We start from the raw sequence: 27,295 nt of genomic DNA on the forward strand, positions 1-27,295 counted from the left end.
TGCATGGATCTCTGTTTGGCCGCCCAGTGGCCGCTAAACAAATAACTGCGCATGCGCAGGAGGTGAGATACGCGTTTTACCGCTCACTCCATGTGAAAATGATTTTGGTTTGTGTGGAGCAATAACAGGCTTCTACATTTTTATCACGAATACAGAACCATGCCGATCTCCTGTTCAGCTATTGATTGCTCAAACCGGTTTGTTAAAGGGTCAGAGATCCGGTTCTATAGGTGAGCGTGACCATAATGGCAGTTTTGTTGACACACTTGAGCTTTGTGTTTGGCTTCAGTGTTTAGGCTAACGTTACGTAGCCTACGTCTGCACGAGTTGCTATGATATAACTTAGCTCAATAAGATTCTGTTACGGCGGATAGGTTTCCTATTTAACATCTTGTCGTAAATGCAAAATACTTTTTTCTTTAATACTTTTTGTTGTATAAACAAGAGGCAACGCAGTATTTCCCCCTCTTGATTATTATGGTGTGTTTTGTGCACCTTTTTTTTGTTTAGTTTATTTGTCAGTTAGTCATGGCCGCAGATATGGACCCCACAGCATAATTAACTGTTATAATTGAATGCTTGTGTTCTGTTGTCACAACAGAATTTAACTTGTAAAAACAGATATTATTGGTCAGAGTTTACTATGTGAGTCGGCCTCATTTAAATCTAATTGATTTGCACAAGTGGCTGACTTCAGAATACAACAGACGTGTGGATAAAACTCTCTTGAAAGTAACAATAACTAATGGAGCCTTCTTTGCTGTCTTTCTAATCAGGTTTCCAATCAGCAAGCCTCAGCTGGCCGAGCAATGGGTTCGAAGCCTCGGGAGAAAGAACTTTGTTCCCACTCAAAACTCCTGTTTGTGCTCGGAGCATTTTCAGCCTGACTGCTTCCGTGATTATAATGGAAAACTGTTTCTTAGAGAGGATGCTGTGCCGACTATTTTCAACTCTGGAGGAGATGGTACAAAGGTGTGTATCCTAACACTCAGTAAAGTTATTATTGTTGTCCAACTCAAATATATCTTTCTGTCTGCTTTTGATTCTTGAAATGCAATCCCTCTCACTGTTTTATTTATTGTTTACAGATTGAGTTACGGAAAAACAGGGGAGGATTAGTGGCAAAGGATGTAAATGATTCCAGTCGATTCAGTTCACTTTCTGATAAAGACAGAGCCAAACAAATCACAAAGGACAGAAGACAACCCATAAGAGACTCCAGCCTGAAGGTAACGCATACACTGCTGAATATGCAATTGCTAACACTTGCTTTAGTCTGTTTTTAGCTTCTCTGCAGGTCATTAATATGTCTCACAGCTACAGTCCAGCTGCATACTTTTACCTTTATCAATTTTTTTTGTTTGTTTTATTACAGGGCAGAGGTATAAATGACCGGAGACGTGCTGGGATAAAGCTCTCATCAAGTGACAGGTATCTGCCTTTCTTTTAGGGCAGCCCCCAAATAGGCGAATAAACGCTAGTCGCTAAGAAGAGGATTAGACAACCAAATTTTAATTAGTCGGTTAGTCGCTGGAAAAAAGTTCTCTCTAAGGTTAACCTCGATAAATGTGCGTTATTATTAGGCGCATATCCAAATGTTCGTGCGGAGTGTGAAAGATAATTTAGTACCGCTCTCACTGAAAATGAAATGTTTTACTTAACCCTTTGATGCACAACATGGGTCTAAATAGACCCGACTGAGTTTTCATTTTCTATATCTTTGCAAGAAATTAATTTCATCATTCAGTATTCCAGGTATTCCTCAATTAACTCGTTTTAGATCATTACAAATCCTTATTTAATTTTTCCCTTTCTTACTTTTCGAATAAAAATCGTTTTTGTTTCACTACCCTTCTAATGCGCAACATGGGTCTAAAAAGACCCGTATTCATGTTTCTTTGCTGAATATTTGAAAGAAATGTATTTTATCATTTATTAATCCAGGTATTCATTAAATATCTTGTTTTTGATTTCCACAAATCATTATTTTTCTTTTTCTTTTCTTACTTTATAAACAAACACGGTTTTTGTATTTCTACATCAATTTTACACACATGGGTCAAAAATGACCCATATAGGAACCTTTGATATTTATAAATAGTATAAATATATTTACTGCAGAAAACTATTCACCTGCCACACATTTCACAATTCAACACGGCTGCTTTTGTATATTTCATGCATGTAAGTTTTATTTAATACATTTTTTGTCACAGAAAATATTTGATATTTTGTGAAAGACATCTAGATATAGCCTAAAATTTGAACGTTTAGGCTAAGGTTACCTTGACCTTGAAATCCATTACTAGTGCAAAAGAGAAACATGTCCAATACTATTACCGGTAGCTAGCTTGCGGTCGACATATTTTATTTTATCCAATGTTAGCTATAGGTCAACAAAATAAAAGTTGCAATAGAAAGTTATATATACAAGTATATATTGGCGCTGTTGGGCAGAAACCTTACCTGGGCAGTACCTCCATATTAATTTTTATAAATGGTCATAAATCAATGCTATCGGTCACATAAGCCGTCGTGTGGTGCACTATGGCTGCTGTCGCATCATCCGGGTGGATGCTGCACATTGGTGGTGGGGAGATCATTGGTGGCGGGGAGATCCGCCTACAGTTGCACTACACTACAGTTCAATTTCAGTGTTATCGGTTATATGTGTGTTATGCGTGACAAAGTGGCCAATAAACATATTTCAAGTGTTACAGTAAATGTGTTGATCTAAACAACTGTGACAATGGTTATTTTAACAAAAAGTTTTCTTTATTCTTTTGTTTTATCACGCTTGCATAGATGGGTCATTTTAGACCCATGTGTGTAAACTTGATGTATTTACACAAAACCTAATATTAAAATATGAATTTGTGATAATTGAAAACAAGATATTTTTAATATTCATAAATCATGAAATTTATAGATCATGAAATATAAAATGCTCAAATAAAGTGATTTCAAAAGGTAAAAAAAAAGAAAATGCAGAGCCATGCATGAAATAACATAGGAAATGAATACGGGTCTTTTTAGACCCATGTTGTGCATTAGAGGGGGTATCCATAGCTTGCGCATCAAAGGGTTAACATGCATTTTTCTCTATAGATCCATCCACTATACTGCGGAGATAAGTCAGGGTCGTCAACTTCATCTTCGCAGCTGACATTGACCCAAACACTAGTTTATTAATAAATTATTAAAATGTTCACACACTTTTCAGAGACCATCTGTTTTTTTCGACACATTCACAATCATTAATTTTGCCAGTGCACTGCAGCAAGCTTTATGTGTGCACTTGAGTGCTTAATTCATATTAAAGGCTCATTATTATGGTTTAGTGTTTCTCTGTAATGTAAAACAAGGTTAACAATGTTACACATAATAATATTCTTTCTCAGCCCTGAAACATTTTCTAATGCCACCGTCGACTTATGGCGTGACAACTTGTTGACAAGAAGAATCTTTAGTCGGGGCAGCACTACTTTCTAATTTTTCAAAATCATGAACACCAAATTAAATCAGTCATCATGAAGATTTATGTATAAATCATGTTTTGAGTTAAATGGATTGCCGTTGTATTCAAAGTCTTTTATATGGGGCCTTAGGCCTGGTTGCACACACAGGGCTTAGATTAAGCCTTAGTTCAGTTAGCTTTTATAAATGTGCCTTGGAAAAAAAACAACTAATGTGCATCTTGAGCTGACAAAAGCTGTCACTGTGGCAGTACCCTTTCAAATGGTACTAAATATGTACCTTTTAGGGGTTAATAAGGTATAAAGTTGTAACGTTTGAAAAGGTACTTCCCCAGTGACAGCTTTTGTACCTTTTTTTTTTCTGTGGGACGAATTATCCCATTTATATGCTGTCTTTCTTGTCCCTACAGACAGTCCCTGTCTCTCAAGAGTAAAGTGTATGACAACAAAGGCTTGCTGATCTCATGTGGGAGGGATCTGTGTGACTGTCTGGATGTAGACTGCATGGGTTGCTTCTACCCATGTCCCGAGTGCGGCTCTCGGAAGTGCGGTGTGGAGTGCCGCTGTGACCGGAAATGGTTGTACGAGCAGGTGGAGGTAGAAGGGGGAGAGATTATTCGCAACAAGTTTGCCAATTAGATAACCTGTTGGAAGATAGAGAAGACGACATCACTTCTGCCTCTGAGCGTAAAGGGACTGACACTGGCTTTGTATATGGACATTGCAGAAGTACTTGCTTAATTCAGTGCATTTTTTATTGTTTTTAAATGTAAAAGTTTAATATAGAATGTTATCTTATATTTTTGCTTTTTTCCATACCATCACAAATGTAAATTTCTTTAATTTCCAGTTCTTTGGTTATGCTGTAATGCTGTGGCTGTTTTTTTCCCTTGAAATTTTCTTTTACATTTACAAAAATAAAAGCTGAGTGCTTTAGTGCAAATGTTTGTTATAGTGCAAGATTTTACAATGATGATCTTTTAGCCTTTTTCAAATGATAAGAATATATGGATAGATGTATCTACTCCAAATTTAGACTAAATCACTATAACTTATGTAAAATACCAAGCATAATCTGTATACTGGTTTTATTTTATTATAAATTTTATGTGTATATATATATATATATATATATATATATATATATGTGTTAATACATCTTTAGATGATGATATATGATGACATCTGAAAACGCTGTTGGTTATTACCTCAGGGCAGTTGAGTGGTGATATCATCTATTAGATATTGTCTAAGATGTTTTTCTAATTGGCCCATATGTCTCATCGTGCACATTCAGGGCACTCCACCTCACATTGGAGTGCTAGGAGCCAGGAACCTCAAGATGAAGAACAATATGTTATAGGCCCAGTTTCCCCTGTAGCTGCACAACAATAACACGTACAAACAGCAAGAAAGTTGACTGGAACAGGGATAATGTATTGCAAAAGAATTCGAATGAGGCAGATTTGATGATTTCCAAAACATTCAGGCAGACAGGCAGTTTGTCTAAGTAAAACAGCCTGCATGAAGCTTTTTTCCAGTGCAAATAACTGGCAATGCAATTTTAAAGGTGAAGCTGCACAGCATTGATACAGCTTTTTAAAATTATTACAACTCTTACAATGTAAGGCTATAGTAAACCTTTTTTGTCATTAAGGCGTCTTTTCTGCCAGTTTTAAATCAATTGATCAAAATCCTGATTAACAATTTCATTATATATATATATATATATATATATATCAATCACAATATATAATGTGAGTTTTTTTTTTTACCTTGTGAAGTTTTTACTCCTAAGCAACTGTAAGTTATGCATGTTTTCATTTGTAGATGACACCTTCAAGTGCGTCTGTTATAATGTACTGGCTCTTGATTCTATCATCTGATCCTTTTATTACGACACATGAGTATTAAATGTGCTCTGTGATGTGCCATAACTAATTTCTCTTTTTATATGTATAAGAGATTGCCCCTTTTCTGAAAACTCTTTGATATTCATATTGATTCATTACTAATATGATTATGTAAATCGAGTATGGTTTCAGTGAGTTTGCTCAGTGTATTAGAGAGCATCCTCACAGAGAGAAATTATTACAGTTGGTCTCAGAAGAACAATTATAAGCTCTGGTAAAAACGCAGCAATTTCACAAGCAAAATGAACGTGTCTGTGTGTATAAGCACTTGGGAACAGATGGTTTATCACAGGAAATGAGTTCTGTTTATGCTATGTGTAAGCTGTTTTAATGGTGCAGTTTGTGCCTGACTGAGATTATTGACACCAGGGCCTACAGAGGATTCCAGAAAAACAACAGGATGAATCAACATCTCACAGATGACCTGTTGGAAGCCAAAATATTTTTTTTTATGTGTATGGGTTATTGCAGTATGATATGTTTATTGATACAAGCAATACAGAAATGTTTAATTTTTGTTTTATCCATTATGCAATTTACATTTGATTATGAAAAACTGAATATTCAAACTTGTACAACAGGCTTTCAAATGGTTTGGTTTCCTTGTCTAATGTGCAGTGCACCTGGACGTCTGCTGGCTGAGAACTCCACAGTCTGTGACGTCAGAGTTACATTTGCTGCAGTCACAGCTGAGGGCCACAGGGTAAGTGAAAACCGAGTCAGCCCCGGCAGGACAGCCTTTAAACTCGTAGGTCTCGTAGGTCCATTCTCTGAAGTTACAGATGTTCTGGTAGTACTGTATCATGGGGCTACGGTAAACTCTTTCCTGTCAAAATGGAAAATATTTTAGTTCCCCTTTTATCTGATGCTAGTGTATTATAACTGAAACAAACAACAACAAAATGTCTGCACTTAAACTACGCTGTTTCATACATATATAATTTATACACACACATACATACATATATATATATATATTCAGCAAGGACACATTCAATTGATCATAAGTGAGTGACAATAAAGACATTTATAATGTTACAAAAGATTTCTATTTCAAATAAATGCTGTTTTGTGAACTTTCTATTCATCTAAGAAATTAGAAAAAAGTAGCACGTTTCCACAAAAATATTATGCAGCAATGCATTGATGATAAGAACCATCATTCATAAATAATAATTGAGCACCAAATCAGCATATTCTAATAATTTCTGAAGGATCATGTGAATTTGAAGACTGGAGTAATGATGCTGAAAATTCAACTTTGCCATCACAGGAATAAATTTGAGGCTTGAAAAATATTAAAACTATCACAGATATATGTCTAATGTGCACACATACATCTCAAATCAAAGGTTACAAGAATATTACTTCATCCTACCTGTGTTTTGCAAAGCCCGGCACAGGCAGTGGTGTCGATTGTGATGCAGCTGCCACATTCCTCACTTTCCACGTTAATGGAGATATTGGAAAGCCGACAGCTGGACCTGCATTCTGATCCTGCCCTCATTAGCGCTGGCAACAGCATCACCATAACAACGAAGCGCATCCTCATCTGGGAATCAATGCGAAAGAGTGCGGCTGATCAAATACAGGTACTACAGGGGATAGAGTATTAGCACTGATGTTGAGTCAATCTTGGGGTTATAGTGTGATTTGGGCCTACTGCTTAATAAATGATCTTTTTTTCCACAAGAAAATCACAATTGAAAGAGTATAAGCTAACCCAGAGCACAGGAAAACACAAACAAAAACTTAAACAAAAAGTTGATACATGACTAACAAGGATAAATAAATGTGTCTATATAGATTTGGTTTGGGCAAAGCAACTAACAAACACATTCAAACAGAGGTCAAACTACACTCATAAAGTTCATGTCAATCTTACCTGCTGGAGTTTCGCTGAGACAAAATCAATTCACCTCCATTCACATGGACACTTATACCCTCCTGTCAGACATGACGCCCACGTCTATTGAGAGCAGCCATGTCTTATCATACTACTGCATTTGCTTTTGTGGAGGTGGCACAAATCCCTAAAAGCCCAGTGGCCATGGCATTCAGTCTGCGAGAGGCTTAGATAGAACCGGATCCATGTAAGGGCCACCACTGATGTTCTGCTTTTCAAGGTCAGTGTTCTACAGAACAATTGATGGATTGAAAACCACTGGAACAACAGCTTGTCTTTTCTCTGAATGATCCACACATGACTGCTTCAACAGAACGTAGCCTACATCTGTTGGAGGAGATTTAAAAAAAAAAAAAAAAAAAACCCTGCCAAACAGGACATATTTAAGAACATTTTAATAACATAAAAATCAATCAGTTTTCAATCTCCGCTGAATCTGTTCAGTTTGTACCTATTTGAAACAGTTTCTCATATTTCAGATGTAGGTGATGATCCTACAAGAAAAATAACAGGCATCAGACCATATCACAATTTGCAGCACACACAGTATGTTAGTATTTATGTCGGTGTATGTATTTGACATGTCAAATGGTCTAATAATAGCATTTTCACCACCAGATCTATCTATTAATATTTGAAATATATATATTGAGATGCTCACAGGCATTCAAATGTGTAATGGTTAATTTGTGCATTTAACTGGTGAAGGATGCATTTAAATGATCTAACGTGATCTAACGTTGAAATGATCTAATGTGTTTAACACTTTGTAATAAGTATACAGTAATAAAGTTCTTACAAATCATTAACAAACTATTAGTTTATAGTTTATTCATATAGCCTAGTTTATATATTGTAACCTCTACATTGTTAATAGGCTACAATAGTCAGTTCTTCATTCATTGTCACTGTAATTAACACAATTATTATTGTTTCATTAGCTTGTAAAGGAATTGTTAATTGGTTAGTAGGAGTAAATAGTTCTCAATTTGGATTAGATCACAGAAAATGGTATTATTTAAGTGCTTTAAACCAAACTTTATTGGACATAAATGACATTTATATTCAGTTTTCCTTAAAATGTTTACAAATACAATTTGTATTATTATTGTATTTGTATTTACAAATACAAATATGTGGTTTAAGGGACTCTCGTAGTGGTTTTTATTCAGTACTAATTGTATATCCCCTTTCACTAATCCCACACACACACACACACGCGAACACATACACACGTATTCAAGGAACACTTAATACTGATGCAATTTATGTCTAATAAATGTTGGTTTAAAGGACTTCATTAATGACATTTTCCGTGAACCAATCTAAAGTGAGAACTATTTACAGTTAATACGTTGTAACAAAGCATAAAAAAACATTATCTAACTCTTTACATATGAGCTATTTAACAATAATAATTTGGTTAATTATACAGTGACAATGAATGAAGAACTCACTATTAGTATTAAGCCTATAATATAATAACAATATAGAGACTACAATATATAAATTATTAATGTGAATACTTTATTACTGTATACTTATAGTGTTACCAATTTTAGATTTTTAATATAATATTTAATTTCTTTTTCAAACAATTTCTATTTTTTTTTTACTTTCTATTAATCAGAAGCCTGATAAAATGGACAACTGTTATTTTAAATGGTAATATTTCACAATATTAGTGTTTTTACAGTATAACAGCAGCATAAGATACTTTTTGTAAGATTCAAAGATAAAAAAAACCGTACTGACCCCAATATTGTCAGTGTTATGTTTAGTTATAGTGTCATTGTGTTTTGGTTTCTTTTTTCCTGTTCCTGTTTTGCCTGTGCCATTCTTAGGTTGTTCATTTAGTTACACATCTGGGGCCTAAACCATGAAGCCGGTTTAGGTGGCTAGCCAGGCATGTTTCAGTTTAGTTTGCGCCAACACTGAGTTTTAGGCACCATGAAATTGGTTTGGCTTTTAGCAGTGTTCATCGCCATAGTAACTTACGCTCCACGGCTAACCTGGTCCGGGGCAGGTTATGTTCCAGGTAAGAGGTTGCAAAACGAACTTGGACCAATCAGCTGTGAGCAAAGTGACACATGTCTGATGCGATAAAGTCACTCCACCTGTTTCTACTCCAAATTAAAGGTCACTACATAGCAAATGATTTTTAAAGACAAAATCATCTGGCTTTTAGTAATGCTTATTTAGAATAATAAATTTGTATGATTTAGAAATCATTTATGTAATTATTATACCCTTAAACGATCTCACATGTACAATTTCAGTTCATCAATTATTACGCAGATTTAAATGAATAAGTATATAAAGGTAATATAAATACGCTTTAGATTTAATAAATGAAAATGACTACATGTGAGCTTAAATGTTCAATTCTCTCTATACCTTTATCAACTGTATAAACTAACTTCACAACTTTTATTTGCACTAATATAGCAAGACCTTTTCTTTTAGTTGTCCTCTAGACAGCTATTTTCTTCTTGCTGTGTAAATTTGTTTAAATTCTTAATATTTGAATACTTTTATTTAATAAGTGAATTGCGCTGCTTCTCTCGCGAGAAATTAATTTCAATGAGTTTTGAATGAGTTTCCCTCTTTCTCAGCATGCGATTGGCTGTTCGCTACTGATGTCACACCTAAACTCCTAAACCCAGGACCAAAGCCTGAGTTGACAGAGAAAGTTGATGATCAGCATCATGGTACCAACTGAACAAAGCCTGGTTGGATTGGTTTGGTTTTGTCAACTCGAAACTAATCCTGCAACCCTGAGTTTGTTCAACTACCATCATGGTACAGGCCCCTGTTCCTTGTTCTGTTGATTATCCTCCCTTGTGTATTCAAACCTTCAGTGCTCCCAGTTCTTTGTTTGGTGTATTTGTTGTATTACGTGGTTGTGTGATGATGTTATTATTCCTGTTATCTCCTGCATGTTCCTGTTGGATTTATTAAAGACTGTTTTTGTTTATATTCCTCATCATCGTGCGATTATTGCAATCACGCCTGACAAATACTTTACTGTGTAAATATATATAATGGTTAGGCCTGCAGCTATATGGAATGAATAGTTCTATTACAGAGACATTTTTGAGAAAATATCTAGCATTCATTTCATATAGCTGCAGGCCTAACCTTTATTGCCTTGACCAATATCTGTTTAAAAGTTTATACAGTGTTCTGAATTTTCATTTTGTTTCTGTTCATTTTCTTTTACAGATCTCAGTCTGTCTCTTTGTCTTTTCAGCCCCAGCTCAACCTTGACGAAACTAAGCTTTTTTCTTTCAGCCATGTTCTCTTTCAGTCTCTTTCCATCGCTTTTGAAGGTTGTACAGTCATTGACTCCTGATTTGTACAAATCTTGGAAATTGTCCAAGATGACCCAATGACCTTCATTTATCATGCAGCGACAAGTGCCCCATCCAAATAAGACAATCTGCCTTTTCACTCCTATCAGTGCATCCAAAATGCTGCTGCCTGACTCAGTAATTCTCACATTTACTCAGGTCTCAATGTAATTATTACTGGAGCCACAGTCATATTCAAGACTGCGTTTCTGGCCTACAATGCATTCAGCACCATTACTCTAATAACTATAAGCCATTATCCAATCGCACACCCACAACCTACATTCAGAATCTTTACTCTCTACACATAAAAAGCAGCCATCCTGTGTTTGCCCATCAATAGTACAACGACAAAATTCTGTTTTGTGAAATACTGCCCCCTTTTATTCTGTATAGTGCCAGATGCAGGTTCATAGCCTATACAGAATTGACAAGCATAGACCAAAACATAAGCTAAGGCCATAGAAGCTACTGCATTTCATAGGGTATTTGAATAATAAAACAGCAAGATGTCAATGCAGTTGTTAAGATTGTAAAGTTTGCTCAATGGAAACTGTTTTACCAAGAGCAAACACAATGTCTGCTGCATTACTAATGAGCTGGATCAAACAGCCCGATCATTCTGATTTCCCGACACATTTCCCACTCTACGACAGACCTGGTTTTTGTTGAGCATTTCCGTGGTTTGCAAGGTAAAATGTTTGCTTTCCAGGTGATACATAAAGCACCCGTGGCTTAAACACAGTGCTGCTGATGATACTGGTTTTCTAAAGCTCTCTTTTATAAGTGTCCCGGGAGAAACAGGCAGGTGGCGTAGTGGGAGTAATCATTTGCATTTTGCTTTCATACAAAGATCAGTTTGAATTTTGTCTAAATAATCTTGATTGTTATGTTTTTTTGTGTAGTTTTACAGTGCCATCATTCTGCATGACTGAGAGCTAAACCAGGTGTTTTCAAACCTTTTAATGCCTAGATCCAAAATAAAATCATTGGTCATTATATTTCCATTGTATACTAAAGGCAAAAAGAAATTGATATAAATATTATCTGGAAAAAAACTACTTTCCAATACGTTGACAGCATCTTTTAGCGATACTCGCTAAAGACATGTTAGTGTACAAATCTTAAGAAATACATTTTCAATTCAATTTATGCAGATTTAGGTGCTATTTTAAAACAAACCAAAAAACCCAGTGATTAATCTCATGCATCTGCTGTTTATTAAGAGCAGTAATCATTTCAAAGTCTGATAAATGTGTTTAAAAAAATATTAAGTTAAACATGTATAATTGACACATTGAGTCAACATTTTAAAACAGCTCTAAAACGAAATGTTGTAAAACTCTTTTTCCCCCTCCAGTTTTCCCTGGATCCTGTAGCACCCCCTTTTCGACCCTTCGAGGTCCCCGGACCTCAGTTTGTGCTAAGCTAAGGGAGGTGAATCTTTTATTTATGGTCTTTGTATAAACGCCTGCTTGTTTAATGGACCGTGGAAGAGTGGAACTGCAGAGCCCTCACGACACAATCACATAAGTCTTTTTTATGCTATGTTTACATTCTTATCTTTTTTCCCAAACAATGACTATACACAAACAGCCCGTGACAGAAAGTGTATGTGGCAATTTTTGACAGAGCCACACACAGGCAGCTTAGTGTGTGCAGCTCGTGCTCTGCAGCAGTCCCTCGGGTAGGCAGTTGCGATGAACTGGATGTCAACAGATGCACAAGGGGCTGTCGAAGTTTGAGAACTGCAGCACACCGGTTCGCGCGCAGTGGCCTGCCACGGCCACTCGGGGGCGATCGAGCTCTGCGCGCTGCGTAAACGTGCCTCTCGCGGCGGAGCTCAGCTCCCCAATAACACGAGCACAATGGTCAACGGGCGAGACTGAGCGGCAGACAGATGCGCGCTGCGCATACTTACCTAAGGCTATTTCACATGGCATCCTAAAACTTTGATACATCTCGATTCTCACGCCGCTCGTGTGATTTATCGAGCCACGCAGCATGCTCTTGGTATAGCAGCACCTGCTTTTTGGTGAGTGTGAGACCAGGCTTAAATGCAGGGGTGCATGTTTTTTTGAGGAGGGGGAGATGGGCAGGTGATGAGAGATCCTGTTGAATAAAGACCCAACGGCGAGCCGTGGCCAAAGCTGTCATCCCTCGAATGCGATAACACCTGACTGTTAAGGTGTCATGTTCTGCTTTTGGCTACGTCGAGGAATATCTGGATTCCCTGAGCAAGAGGGAAATTTGGACAAACCTGGGATTTAAATCCTCAGCCATCTCTAGCTTGTTATATGAAGGGTAAAGCTGTGAAGACGTCCTCAAACCATTTTCTACGTAAGTGGCTCGAATAATGGAAGGTGGAGTGCATGAGAGAGCTGATAAATTTCGTGCGACGACTGTTATAATTAATTGTCAAGGGATTTTGGATCAGTAATATCACGCGCTGTTTTCTTGGCTGGCCTGTTACCATAAGGGTGTGCCATGTTATTATTATTATAGTATGTAGCACAAAAATATTGACTTATGCCTTTGTTCCTGATTACTATTTAAAATTGTTTTGCTCATAAGCATATCCATCACAGTCTGCCTCGGCTACATTATGATGTGCAGTTTGCCTTTTACAACACGTTTTTCTTTTCTTTACAGCTGTTGCTGGTGTCAAGCGGATTTGTGATTCATTCATATCCACTGAAGGGGCAGAGGATGGAACAAACCGACACCCCACCCCTCCCTCCCACAGCGAAGATGGGAACCAGTGATTTCATAGGCGAATAAAGTCTCTGTGACCGACCTCAGTTAACGGAAAAGAGCCGCTCTCTCTCCTCCATTAAGTTTCTCTTTGGATAACGCGCGCGCGCTACGCACATGGATTCTATAACTGTTGGGCACATTTTTTCAAGATGATGAGGATGATAATTATGATGTCACCAGAAGCACGTCGCTTCGCCACAATTGTAAAGTCCAATTACAATAAGTGAAAGTGCACTGAAAGACCGTAAAGCACTTCCGAAGGTAGCGGACCTACAGTGCCAGTCAAGTGCATTTATGAACTTGCTGAACTCGTCTTTTGCTCAGCCTATTTCTTCCGCCTGTTTTCCATCATTCTGAACACTTCGTAGTTTGAGAAGATGGAATTTGCTATGGTGGGCGCGGACAGCGGGGGCTGTAACACCCACCTGCCCTATGGATATGCCCAGGCTCGCTCACGGGAGAGAGAGCGCGAGAGGGAGAGACAGTCTCGCGCAGCGGCGGCAGCTGACGCTGGAACGGTCGGAGAGGGAGGTGGGTCGAGTGGCCATCCCCAGAACCACCCGCATCAGAGTCGCACCGCCTCTTCAACGAATGCCAACAACAGTAGCGCCGGGACCGCCTCGCGCCCCTCCTCCTCCTCCTCCTCCTCCTCCTCCTCCACCTCCTCATCGCAACAGCCGCAACAGCAGCAGCAGCAACAGCAGCAGCAACACCACGAGCAACCACAGCAACTTCTCAGAGAGAGAAAAAAGGAAAGAGGCGTCGCGCGCTGGAGACGGAACCGCGCGGCACTCGGCGGGGATCTACGCCAGTCAGAGTTGGCGCTCCTAGGATCTGAGGAGGACGTCATGATCGAGGAGGACGAGGCGGAGGGCGAGGAGGAAGAGGAGGACAAGGGAATCAAGAGGTCGAGTTTTGTCTATATCATGGATCATGATGAAGAGGAGACGGTTTCGTTAACGGACAGACGTCCCCAGTCAGGCTACGAAAATGTTTACAATGAGTACGGCTGCTGCGAGAGAGTTTTCATCAACGTGTCGGGCTTGAAGTTTGAAACTCAACTGAAGACTATCGCCCAGTTTCCGGACACTCTCCTGGGGGACCCTGAGAAAAGAATCAGGTACTTCGACCCTCTGCGTAACGAATACTTCTTTGACAGGAATCGACCGAGCTTCGATGCCATTCTATACTTCTACCAGTCAGGGGGGCGTTTAAAGAGACCTGCCAATGTGCCGTTTGACATCTTTTCCGAGGAGGTCAAGTTCTATGAACTCGGGGAAGAGGCAATGCTAAAGTTTCGCGAGGATGAGGGCTTCGTGAAGGAGGAAGAGAAGCCGCTGCCCGAGGACGAGTTCAAACGTCAGATCTGGCTGCTGTTTGAGTACCCGGAGAGTTCAAGTGCAGCCAGGGGGATCGCGGTCGTGTCAGTGTTGGTCATCGTCATATCCATAGTCATTTTTTGTTTGGAAACATTGCCAGAATTCAGGGACGACAAAGAATTCCACAGCCCAGGTAAAAACTCCACACAGGCAGACAATGGATTTACGCCATTCAACGACCCCTTTTTCATCGTTGAGACGGTGTGCATCATTTGGTTCTCGTTTGAGATAATCGTGCGCTTCTTTGCGAGCCCCAGTAAAGCTGATTTCTTTAAAAACGTTATGAACACCATAGACATCGTCTCTATTTTGCCTTATTTCATAACTCTCGGCACAGACCTAGCTCAACATGAAGAGAACGGGCAACAGGCAATGAGTTTCGCGATCTTGAGAATAATACGTCTCGTCCGCGTGTTCAGGATCTTCAAACTGTCTCGACACTCGAAAGGTCTCCAGATCCTTGGGCACACTTTGCGCGCGAGCATGCGAGAGCTGGCGCTGCTCATCTTCTTCCTCGTCATCGGTGTCATCCTGTTCTCCAGCGCGGTGTTCTTCGCAGAGGCAGACGAGCCCTCGTCACAGTTCACCAGCATCCCAGACGCGTTCTGGTGGGCTGTAGTGACCATGACCACGGTGGGCTACGGGGACATGAAGCCCATCACGGTCGGGGGTAAAATCGTGGGCTCGCTGTGCGCCATTGCCGGTGTCCTGACCATTGCGCTTCCAGTCCCTGTCATCGTGTCCAACTTCAACTACTTCTACCACCGGGAGACTGATAACGAGGACCAGACGCCCGTTGTGGAACAACCACCGCCGGGCTGCCCGTATTTTACGGATTTCCTAAGAAAATGCAAAGGGTCCCAATCGGGGTCGTCTTTGGGTGACAAGGCAGCTGAGTATATGGAGATGGAGGAGGGCGTGACAGAATCCCTTTGTGGGGGTGACACGCAGAGCCCTAGCAGAGGGAACGGTACTGACATAGGCGGAAAAAACAGTTCACATTCACGAACCCTACAGACAGATGTATGATAATGGAAGAACGATAACCTCCCCAGGAGGTTTTTCATGAAGATGACTGCACAAATGAATCAGTTAACAGCACACATGCACAACTTGAAGACATATAGCCTACAGTAGCCTACGCGCGTGCGCTAACACACAAAACACACTCATTAAGTTCTGGACCTGAGCTGAAACATTTTTTGCAATGTGGCTACTTTTGTAGAGAAACATACCCTGTAATCACGTGACAGGCAACGCAAAAATCACCAGCTTTACGTGACGTGGAGAGAGGTGTCTCTATCTGCCCACCTGTTCAGTTCAGTTCAGTTGACAGAATTGAACGACTCCCGGTTCATTAATGAAGACAACAACAAGGAACTTGCATAGGCACTTTATGAGTTACATTTGTCAGTAATTGTAGGGAAAAGAGTCGAGTTCTTATCTAATGCTATTATGCAATAACGTTTAAATCGTTTGCACTATCATCAATTATGTTATAGTCTCCCAGTTCAATGCCGAGGAAAGAAACAGATGTAACACTGAGGTAGAGAGGGAGGACATCGAAAAACGACTAATAGCCTAACCATAATACAAATTGCATTATTAATTAATTCGAAATTATAGCAAACATACGCTGCAATCTTCACTGTTGAGAACCAATTCAGTTAATAGTAATGACTTATTTTAACTTAGCAAATTTAAATTATTATACATAATTGGAAAGCAGCATGTTGTAGCCTAACTTAAGGCAATGCTATCTTAAATCTCATTATGGCAAACGTGTGTCCGCATGGCAGTATTCAGTACTACACTGGTAAAAACCCCTTTAGCACACCCCTGTGTGGTTATTTGTACATTGTCCACGGTGACTGAAAGAGTCATTATAGTCAGTCCCTTTTGTGAGTATTGAAAAACCAATCGATCATGTTAGTTTGTGTTCATTAGCACAATATTTAAAACATCATCACGCAATCAAGGATTCTTTTTTTTCTAAGCATCAGAGTCACATTTCGGAATACTTAGGCCAAAATAATCGTTTCACATCGTCTCACAACACCTTGTACAACAGAGTCAGCGACACCATGGCTTGAAGGATCAGTTTGGCCAATGTTTTCAAGTTACTGTCATGGGAGTATATTTCAAGGGAATGCTTCATGCAACTATTTGTCTTCATCCCTTTACCAAATGACAATGCATCCCTTTATAAAAATGCTGACGGAAATGTACTGCACTGAAGGGAACATGAACTTGGTGGACTTCATGCACAGCGAATACTCATCCTATTGGAGTGCACGATTACCACAGAGCATGCGCAGTGAATCGCAGAACCCAGGTAAGCGTTTTCTGTGTTATGAAATGGTTTAGTCACACACACACACACACACACACACACACACACACACACACACACACACACACACACACACACACACACACACACACACACACACACACACACACACACACACACACACACACACACACACACAGAGCAATTATATTGTCATTATTCACGGTGAGTGTTATACGGCATCCAGATGTTTACGCATGTGCTCAGTGTTTACGCATCTGCGTGGACTTGTCTGTCAGGGCTAGGAACAGGTGTTCCACGTGATCTCAGCATGCATGCGACTTCAGATTTCATGTTTTCTCGCTTTATAATAATATATCAACAATGCCTTGGATTCCTTAGCAACAAGCCTTATTGTCAAAGAGACGAGTAACCGTGCTGTGTTTCCTTGGAATCCAAATATCCTCATTGCTCATTAAGTGTTCCGAGCTTCATTTTCTGATGTCATAATAGCTGTTACCATCTTTTTGTAGACAAGATAATTGTCATTTAATCTCCAGTAAACCGATATTTTGTCATTAATAAGACATACTATTAACACACGCTACAGGGAGATAACTATGGCATCCTTCGGCCTGCCCATCTCTCACAACACGTCACGATTACTTGGCCAACGTGTACTTGTATAAAATATGCACACTTGATATTAGATTATCATAAGTGCCTTGCGTTTCTGCATGCTAATCTAATCCTTGTGGGTTTATTACAAGAAACTGTTAGAAGAAAAAAGTAACAGACGACTGGCATTATAAGCTCATGAGCTTAGAATTATAAGGTTTTATCTCCGTTTAGGGTAGTTCTGAGATATTGAGCATCAAAATGTTTACATCCCTGCTGTTTTGTGAGATGGAACCTTTTTATTTTATTAATAACTACTAACAAAATATTTTTTTTTTACAAAAATAACACCACACGGGCATTAATAAACACCTAATGGATACGATTATGTCAAAAACTCAATTTCGACCAAAAGTGGAGATAGAACCTTATAATTCTAAGCTCACGAGCTGTTAATGCTGTCACCTATAAACTATGCACACAATGTACAGTGTCCCTTTTCAGTAGTGATCCTCTTACAGCTTAGTAGTAGATGCACTACTGATAATAAGTTATATAATGACATTAAATTACAGGCAGTGTTCTCTGTCTTTTAGTAAAATATATATTTTAAGCATACTATTGCTGTCTTTATGACTTAATGTGTTTATAGATTTGCAAATATTTTAACCCTGAACCATATTTATATTTTGAAAGGGATAGTTCACCCAAAAATGAAAATTCTGTCATCATTTACTCACCCTCAAGTTGTTCCAAACCTGAATGAGTTTCTTTCTTCGGCTGAACACAAAATAAGATATTTTGAAGAATATGGGTAACCAAACAGTTGATGGACCCCATTGACTTCCATAGTATGGAAGTCAATGGGGTCCATCAACTGTTTGGTTTCCGACCTTCATCAAAATACTTTCTTTTGTGTTCAGCAGAGGAAAGAAACTCACACAGGTTTGGAACAACTTGAAGGGGAGAAAATGATGACAGAATCACCCCATATTTGAGTGAACTATCCCTTTAATGTACATTCATGCTCTTATTAACAATTCATTGGTGCTTGGCCTTCATTTTCAAAGTCTTCATAATCTTTTAATCAGAAGTCAATAACTGTACTTCGCTTTTGCTGTGAAATGATTTTTTCTTTTTAACATCACTTACTTCGCACAGACTATAAGATCATTTTAAGTCTAATCTTTTAATAGTCTAATATTTATACTTCGGAATTGTTTTATCAAGCTCATATTCATTTAATTGGTAAATATCCTGCTTCACTTGGAAATACATAATATTATGGATCTATCTGATAGATATTATATATATTTCTGTCTGTCTGTGAGAATAGTTTTTTTTTTCATTTTATGTGGTATATATGATATTCAGTGCTTATGATATACTTTTTTCATGCCTTCTGATACAAAATTTTGTGTTATTGTTTGCACTGTTATGGGAGTGTATTGACTGTCCCATTGCACTGCTAATAAGAAGCGTTAGTGAGTAGTCTTTGTACTAAATCTTTAGGGTTACTGTTGAAATCTGACATGATATTCAGTTAATGAGGATATATTGATAGCCCTTAAACATTATGGGATTCTGCTTGCTGAGTCATGCTGTACTTTAGCACATATCCGCACAGGCACTCATATTCATGATAACCCAGGCTATTAAGCACTCGTTTACAGGTTAATGTTGCATAGCCTGTGGAGAGGTGTTACACTAGCTGTGTCTTCATTTTCTGCTGGTGTAGTTCATATTGGACTGCACCAATACTTCACGGCACTAGTTATTTGCAGTGCTGAACATTTTTGGGCTGTGAAGTAATGACTGTTGCCCATCTTGAGCAGTTTCTCTGGGCCTAAATGTCTTTGTTAATGAGTCCAAAAGCTGAATCTGCTTCAACGTCTGAGTATATTTTTGAAAACAGTCTCTTGTGCTGTAGTCCAGGTCTTGCATTTGTGAAATGCATACCAAACTAAAAGTTGGCTTCTTTCTCAGACTTTAAGATTTGACATCTTCTCTTAATATGTCTTCAATCTGTCTTCCTCCTTCTTTCTCTGTTCCTTCCATTTGCCCCCTCTTATCCTTCTTTCACAGCCATTGTAAAATAAGTACTACAGGGTGGAAGCATATCCCTCCGTTTGTGGCAGCCCCCCTCACTTCTGTGTAGAAAAACTCAAGAAATCACATTTAATTCATGCGAGATCAATGGACTGTACAGTTCACATTCACAATGCATGTTATTTGTTTAAAATGTAGGTCCATATGTGTGTGCTTGCTTGTCTGCGAGAGTATAATAAATCAATAAAACCCTTCACCCACATCACCTTCATAAATATCAGGCTCAATGCCACAGTAAATGGATATTAAACTAGATTTCCTAATATCAATCACCCATGACTATGACAGACAGTTTGCCATATTGATAGATCAGTGTAGCAGCACTCATTCCCATAACACTGACTCTCTGTAAATATCAAGACTGGCATTTGAGCAGTGTGGAGGGCCAGAATAATGTGGCATTAGTCCAACCGAAAGCAATCAGCATCACTCCACTCGGGGCATTAATTAGCTGGCGTGCGTGATGTGTGTCGTATGACACAGAAGCTGTACTTGGCTTGATCACCATACCCACACATACACTGAGGCTTAGCGGATGATGGGGGAATCAACAGAACTATAGATTAGAAACTGAATTGTCATGGCAGATTGTTCACTCTGTAATCCCTTCATCTTCTTCCTGTGAACAGTATAAACAACAGCACTGCACGTGTTAAAATTGGTTGGGCAGAAAAACACAAGCTAGTTACCCTTGTGTAACCTTATAAATGAACGTTTTTATTTCTGCTGCTAAGTGTCATCTGAACCGTTGTTCGTGTCAAGTGCAATGTGTGGCCCCAAGCACAGGTGGTGTGATGCAGCTGACAAATTAGCATTACTTCTTGTTCTGTGTAGAGCAATGTTTAACATCTTAATGACACGGAGGTACATGTTCATGCTCAGGGGGGTACAAACTGGGCTTTTAGGATCACAGGGCTTGATAGCACCAGTGTAAAGGGGGTTTGGTTTAATTCAGAGTCCTGCAGCTAAGACAAAGTTCAGTAAGAGGGTCAATGACCATGATCAAGAAAAGGAAGAACAACTCTTTGTGGTTTCACTATATGTTGGTTTCATATAGTTTTTGATATATTTTTTAGCCATTTTCAAGAAAAGCTTCAGTTTAATGAATGTGGTGCAACTATCAACTAAAATTACATTTGTAAAATGTAATAAATATACAAAGGGGCTAAAGGCACAGCTTAAGAAAAATCTGCTTTTCACTACGCACATAGTGTATGATTGCAGGAAAAAAAGTTTTTATTGAACATTGGAGCAACAGATTTTGTATGAGAATAAATCATAAAAATGGTTTGTTTGTTTGTTTATTTAAAAATCGTATGTATGAGGTGGCAAGGTGGGCCTTTTACCCCACACATGGGGTAAAAGGCACAAAGTTTTTACACATTAAAATGTCATTAAAATATGTTCATTTTAAAAATACAGAAACAAAATTATATTAAAAAATATACAATTCTGAAAGCATCAAATGAGATCCCACAATAATGCAAAACATTCTATGTTGAATCTGTCAATTTGATGTTTTTCCTCATTTAACACAATATTGACTTTATGATCTTTTAGAGGTAATTTCTCAGCCAAATATGATGTGCAATTAATTAATCGGCACATCATGTAATTAATTAAACATTTTAATCGCTTGATATATACTGCATATATAAGCATTATGTTTTTGTGTAGTTACATCACATGACATTTTACAACTAGAACTAGCCTTGTCATGCAAAGGTCAAATCATGTGATATTTTAAGATACTTATTGGCCTTGACACACAGTCATGAGGGTCTGCAGGGGTCCTTTCTATTATATCCTAATAGAAATTCATGTTTCTGTATACATGTAGTTGCACCACATGACTTCTAAAATATTTTGCATGTCAAGAATTTCTGTCTTTTAATAAGGCTTTTTTTTCTTCAGTATGATATCAGGACAGTTGTATCACCCAATTTTGTTTTTAAAAGGGTCTTTTTAAAACAGAAATAAAAACATGGCTATCATAGAATAGATGTATCCAGTCATTGTATTTGTGATTTTGTCATTTTAATGTAGGCCTATTTTGTGTTAAATTAATAGATAGGACAGAAAATAAGGGCCACGTCATTGCTCTAAAAGCTGATTCGGGGAAAGATTCAGTGCTTCTAACAAAAGGGTCTTTCACATTCAAGTCATGTCTGCTGAGTTTTATACACTAATATTTTCCTTCAATTCAGACAGAGTGACTCTGCACCTGAGTGTGTGGAGGAATAAACTTGTTGAACAAATATTCCTTTTCTCCTGCTTGTGTTCCATGAGGAAGTTTCAGATATTTTGAAGCTCAGTTCTTTAGTTGTCAGCATATCCCTCCTCGACATGTTTGTTTGTGTGGTTGACTTGACACAAACACACACACATAGACAAAAACGCTTCCCTTCGGGGTTCTAATAACACTCCCATAGGGCAGGGTACTGGAGGTCAGGATGTGTGTGTTGCTGAGCAGTTCTGTCTTGTTGGGTTTTGTTTCTCTTATCTGACGGCTTATGCCCAGAGGGTCAGGGTGCATTGTCTGTACTAATAGGACTGACCCCTCTGATGAGAGAACCAAGACGGGACGCACGCAATGGGACGCTCTTACAAACTTCATGACCTTAGCAGAGGCCAGCACATCATGCCTGTCATCTGCATTTACATCCAGCAAGTAGAAGAGCAAGTGATTGAAAAAGTAATCAAAAGACAATTCCAAAAGCTCCCGAAGCTATTTAGAAAATGATTGGTAGTACGTCTGTGTCTTATGACAGCCTCCTTCATTAGTGTAGCATGAGAACATGCAATTAATGATAACATTTCAATTGGAAATGAAATGGATGTTTCCTTCCAGCTGACCTGCCATTTTGTGTTAAATTATTTTGATGTAGTTCTTTAGTATGGTACTGTGAGCAATGGTTACCTGACTTGTCTTTTATTTGACCGACATATGCTGGAGAACACGCTTCAGACTGGCAATAATGCTGAAGGAATCGGATATGCAATGCAATTGAATTCTGCTCTGAGTAAATCCTGTTCTCAAGATATTGTGGAAAAATTACTGATGCTTCAGTACTGCTCAATATGATAAACTGTCAAATCTGAATATCATACATGCCACATCTGTTGGAGATGATGAAAGTTGTTTTAAACAAGTATAAACTGAATAAATAAGAAGAGTGTAGATTGAAGGCAATCTCTAACAAAGACATCTCTAGCACAGGCCTACAAAACATCATTATATCATCATCGCAAATTAACTTGGCATGTGCTAGAATATTTCTGGAATTGGAGAGATTTCAGAATCATATTCTCAATTTTAATCCATCTATGCATTTATATACATGTAGTTATTAGAGTTGACAGCAAATCAATTTGATTTAAAATTCTTTTATAGGGGATTATAGAATCCCCAATGTAGCCAAGACCGAGAAGGACGATTTATTACACCAAAAGTAACTTAAGAGGAAAATCATTTTATAATATAAGTACATATATATGTAAAATAATCGGACAGCATTTAGTCGAGTAGCATTGTTTGCATTTTTACAGATAATGATGATGAAGTTTAAAGAATCAATTTTGTGCTAAATGTTTTTCTGAATTAAAATTTTTTTACACAATAAATGAATAGTACGCTTGAAAATGTATGTTCATGGTTAAATTAATGTTCAGGTTAAACATTCACATGATATAGCTTTAATAAAAGATGATCTATTTTACATACAGTGGGGGTAGACATATTGACTAGCCAAATATTACAACTTTTACCCAGGATACCCTGCTGATTTTGGACACTTATGGAATACATTTTATGTCACTGACTGTGAAAAGTGCATTTCTACAATGGAAGTTTGTGTGATCCTGCATCCAGGTCAGCGTAAAGTACAAGGTAACCATTGGCATCAATAAATTACTGAGTGCACATTAAATAATTTTTTTTATGGAAGCTTGTTTCCATCACGGAATAAAAAAAAATCAAAAGATAATTGCGACTCTTTGTCTCACAATTCAGACTTTTTTTCTCCGAATTACGAGATTTTGCAATTTGTCTCACAATTCAGACTTTTTTTCTCAGAATTACGAGATTTCGCAATTGCAAGAAAAAGTTATAAATGCAAGATATAAATTTGCAGTTTCTCACAATTTATATCTCGCAATTTATATCTCTAATTTATATCTCGCAATTCTTTTTTTTTTCAGAATTACGAGAAAAAAAGTCAGATGCGATATATAAATTTGCAGTTCTGACTTTTTAATCTCACAATTGCGAGTTTATATCTCACATTTATGACTTTTTTCTCATAATTGAGAGTTTATATCTTGTAATTCTGAAAAAAAAAATCTGAATTGTGAGATAAATAGTCACAATTGTCTTTAGTCACAAAAATTATTCAGTGGCGGAAACGAGCTTCCATACAGCATTTGTTTCACATTCAGCATTGTTAGTGGCCATTGCATTGAATTGGTTTAGCAACTAAATCAATGGTCTGAACACACCTACATGTACTTGGTGGTGTATTGGCAAAACAAATTAATCGTTACACTCCGAGTTATTATTTGCATCACTGCAAAGACACATTTCCCAAATGCATAAGATCGAATTGTATAACAATTCAGTTTCTTGTCCTTCCTTGTCAAGTTATTCAACCATCCATCCCTCTAAATGACACCATCTTTCATGATGTGACACTGTAGTGTCCTGGGGAAGTACGTGGCCTTGCTCTGCATCATAGACCATCTCCGATCCAGAGCACACATACACACTCATCAGGAGAAATGAATTACAGACGGGACTGACTATGCCCTGATGTAATTCCTGCTCTTTTTGGTAGTTATAGGTAGACAGCGAAGCCAAGCGGGAGTCAGTGACCTTCTGACATTCATGCACTTGGAAATAAAGCATGGAATCCGCTGAGCTGTAAATGCAGTTTGCTTCTGCACAAGTAGGCCCATCATTTCCTGCATGTTGTCTATGGCTCCCACTAAAAAATGTGGGGTTGTTTTAACCCAATTTTGGGTCAAATATGGACCAACCCAGCCGTTGGGTTAAACATTTTTACATTGAATTTTTAATCCAATGTTTGGGTTTGTCCATATTTGACCCAAAATTGGGTTAAACAACCCAGCATTTATTATATAGAAATAGTTTATCAACTTCTAGCATTTGCCTCACATCCTGTCTCATTGTACAGCCATTTGAGTTTCTCCTCTTGCTGAGCAAGGACGTCTTCATTGTTTTGATCATTCTGCTCTGAATGTTTATCTTGGTGGGTTTCCTGTGCTTTAATTGGCTTGTCATGCTGCCCCCGGAGAGCAGGCTGAGAAACTGCAGTCTAGGGCTCTGGAATTAGCCAGCGCTTCCTGTTTCTCTGTGGGATAGACACACTGTTGTTAGTATAAACTGAGACTAATGTGTTTTTTTTATTATTATTTATAGTACTGCTGCGGTGGGTACGAGAGCATCTATGGTTTTTCCTCAAGAGAGCTTTTTATTTGCTGTTCTGCTAACCAAACATTTAATGCAGATTTGCTTGTGTAAGACCATCAGGGCCTACTGCAAATCTGTTTTAGCAACAATATGTTTTCTTGTAACACTTGAAAAAAAATGCTATATTTTAACATTACTATAAAAACATATTTGTTGTTTTGGTTTTCAAAGAAAAACACATTTTACTTTACAAGATATAGTTTCATGGCTGAGGCACAGGCAAAGTGAGATGACATTGATTTATGATCATTTTATGAACATCCCGTCCAGCTTTACATTGTGAACATAATGAGGTGACATGACAACCAATCACCTGCCATGAGTTTTGTATTGAAATTGTTTTTTGATTCTTCCTATTGTAAGTGCCAGATGTGTTCTGTTTACAATAATTCAAACTACACAACAGCAACAAAGTAATAACTCTAGATTAACCAACCCACAAATGAGAAATGCACTAAATTAAATCATTGATGTATTAGAATGAATGTATTGCATTTTATCTTGATTTCTTGTATGCAGTCTCTGCCAAAATGTATCTGCAAACTTTACATATTTATTCAAATAAGACTCCTTCCTTCTCCACTCTAGAGTTACAGACAGACAGACAGACAGACAGATGAGGCCTAGCAAGATGATTGACTTCCCCCTTGTTGTTCTGTGCACAAATGGAGGAAGAGTTTTTCTTTCCTTTCCATTCTCCCACCCTCTACCAGCCTCTGTATAGCTATAAAGCTGTCTTAGTTTGGGGGGTTAATGTTGCCATGGAAACCTGAGCTAAAATCTATTTTCTGGTACTTGCTCCAGAGTTAAGTGTGTGTGTATGTGAGGGGAGAATGAGTGAGGAAGCCAGACTTACTTTATTTATTTATTGTTAAGTTTTGCTCACTAACTAGATGATATGTGATAGATGATGCAGCATAGGCAGAGTACTTTTGTGCAGGGGTCTTTTCACTGAAGGAGGCAGTGAATGTTAATTTCGAAGGCAGTGAATTAAAAAAGGCATAAGCTTGATGAGATTTTGTTGTGGCTTGATTTGATTAAATAGTGGTAAGTTAATAAAAACGTGAGAATATACGTCTTGTTTTCTTGTTTAGTGCAATGGTGATAAAATATCAAATGGAAATTATGAATTTATATTAGAAAAAAGAGAGTGCAACTCCTTGCATGGGAAAAGTTGGGTTGTGAGGTGGCAGAAGTTAAAGTGACATACTGTGTCCAAAATTAACTTCTTGCCATCTTCCAACACTTAGTGAATTTAGAAAACTATAGAATTATTTAATGATTCAATAACCATGTATATTTGTGGCATACTCTGTAATGTAAGCTGTGATTGTGCTGCCCTAAAAGTTTAAGTTTAGTCAACTCAAATCTCCAAGTTGTCACTTAGTACAACTTCACATTTCAAGCTCACTAAACTTAACATTTTAAGGCAGCATGAACACTTACTTGTTTCAACTTAAAAAAGTAAGTGTTCATGCTGCCTTAAAATGTTAAGTTTAGTGAGCTTGAAATGTGAAGTTGTACTAAGTGACAACTTGGAGATTTGAGTGACAACTAAGTGACAACTAAGTGACAACTTGGAGACTGTATACAGTGAAGGTGATCTTGTCACTCATGGCATCAAATATTTGCCAGTCTCTGTGTGAAATTCCATCTCTCATAATAACAATTATATACCCGTGTTTGTGGCTTAATGCAAGTAATGTCACAAATGTGTCACAACATGCAATTCTATAGAAAAGCTTATCTGTTAGAAGATGTTCAGGATGCGACAGTCACTGTGTGGGCTCATCTCTTTATGAGCAAACAGGATGTCTGTGTCCTGAAAGATCAGAGGTGGAGAACTGCATGTATAAACACACACCAATCATTATTAGACAGTCACTTTAGTAGAGAGCTTGTATGTCTTACATTTGATTCACTCATGTCACTTATGTCAAGTACAAAAATGGCGAGGGAACTATATTGTTATTTGGAACTGAAAGTGCATTACCTTATAACTC

The 27,295-nt window shown here is 38.0% G+C and overlaps 3 protein-coding genes across 3 annotated transcripts in view; 2 read left to right on the forward strand and 1 right to left on the reverse strand.

The window, feature by feature from the left end:
- Window positions 1-61: 61 nt before the first annotated feature.
- On the forward strand, window positions 62-4,421 carry arl14ep (ADP-ribosylation factor-like 14 effector protein). The gene is made up of 5 exons (XM_056247979.1): window positions 62-230; window positions 777-972; window positions 1,089-1,229; window positions 1,376-1,431; window positions 3,887-4,421. The coding sequence occupies exons 1-5, from the start codon at window positions 160-162 to the stop codon at window positions 4,113-4,115; spliced, it is 693 nt and encodes a 230-aa protein (XP_056103954.1). The 5' UTR covers window positions 62-159; the 3' UTR covers window positions 4,116-4,421.
- Window positions 4,422-5,892: 1,471 nt separating this feature from the next.
- The window catches only part of fshb (follicle stimulating hormone subunit beta), a 77,104-nt gene continuing 55,701 nt past the window's right edge, over window positions 5,893-27,295 (reverse strand). The window contains exons 2-3 of the mRNA XM_056247981.1: window positions 6,768-6,941; window positions 5,893-6,215 (exon numbers count right to left, since the gene is read on the reverse strand). Of these exons, the coding sequence (XP_056103956.1) occupies window positions 5,997-6,215; window positions 6,768-6,941 (393 nt within the window). The 3' untranslated portion in view covers window positions 5,893-5,996. The remainder of the gene's footprint in view (window positions 6,216-6,767; window positions 6,942-27,295) is intronic.
- kcna4 (potassium voltage-gated channel, shaker-related subfamily, member 4) lies at window positions 12,488-17,117 on the forward strand. The gene is made up of 2 exons (XM_056247970.1): window positions 12,488-12,988; window positions 13,301-17,117. Exon 2 carries the CDS (start codon window positions 13,783-13,785, stop codon window positions 15,811-15,813), a length of 2,031 nt encoding a protein of 676 aa, XP_056103945.1. The 5' UTR covers window positions 12,488-12,988; window positions 13,301-13,782; the 3' UTR covers window positions 15,814-17,117.

Source organism: Rhinichthys klamathensis, unplaced genomic scaffold (assembly GCF_029890125.1).
Source record: "Rhinichthys klamathensis goyatoka isolate OS25496 unplaced genomic scaffold, OSU_Roscu_1.1 h1tg000051l_1, whole genome shotgun sequence".
In the NCBI taxonomy this organism is placed as follows: domain Eukaryota; kingdom Metazoa; phylum Chordata; class Actinopteri; order Cypriniformes; family Leuciscidae; genus Rhinichthys; species Rhinichthys klamathensis.

What these genes read in the sequence shown, in the direction of transcription:
- arl14ep (XM_056247979.1), top strand. Translation starts at nt 160, where the DNA reads ATGCCGATCTCCTGTTCAGCTATTGATTGCTCAAACCGGTTTGTTAAA. An exon ending in CTGGAGGAGATGGTACAAAG is followed by an intron (nt 973 to 1,088) that starts GTGTGTATCCTA and finishes TATTGTTTACAG; the next exon opens with ATTGAGTTACGGAAAAACAG. An exon ending in AAGCTCTCATCAAGTGACAG is followed by an intron (nt 1,432 to 3,886) that starts GTATCTGCCTTT and finishes TTGTCCCTACAG; the next exon opens with ACAGTCCCTGTCTCTCAAGA.
- kcna4 (XM_056247970.1), top strand. Translation starts at nt 13,783, where the DNA reads ATGGAATTTGCTATGGTGGGCGCGGACAGCGGGGGCTGTAACACCCAC.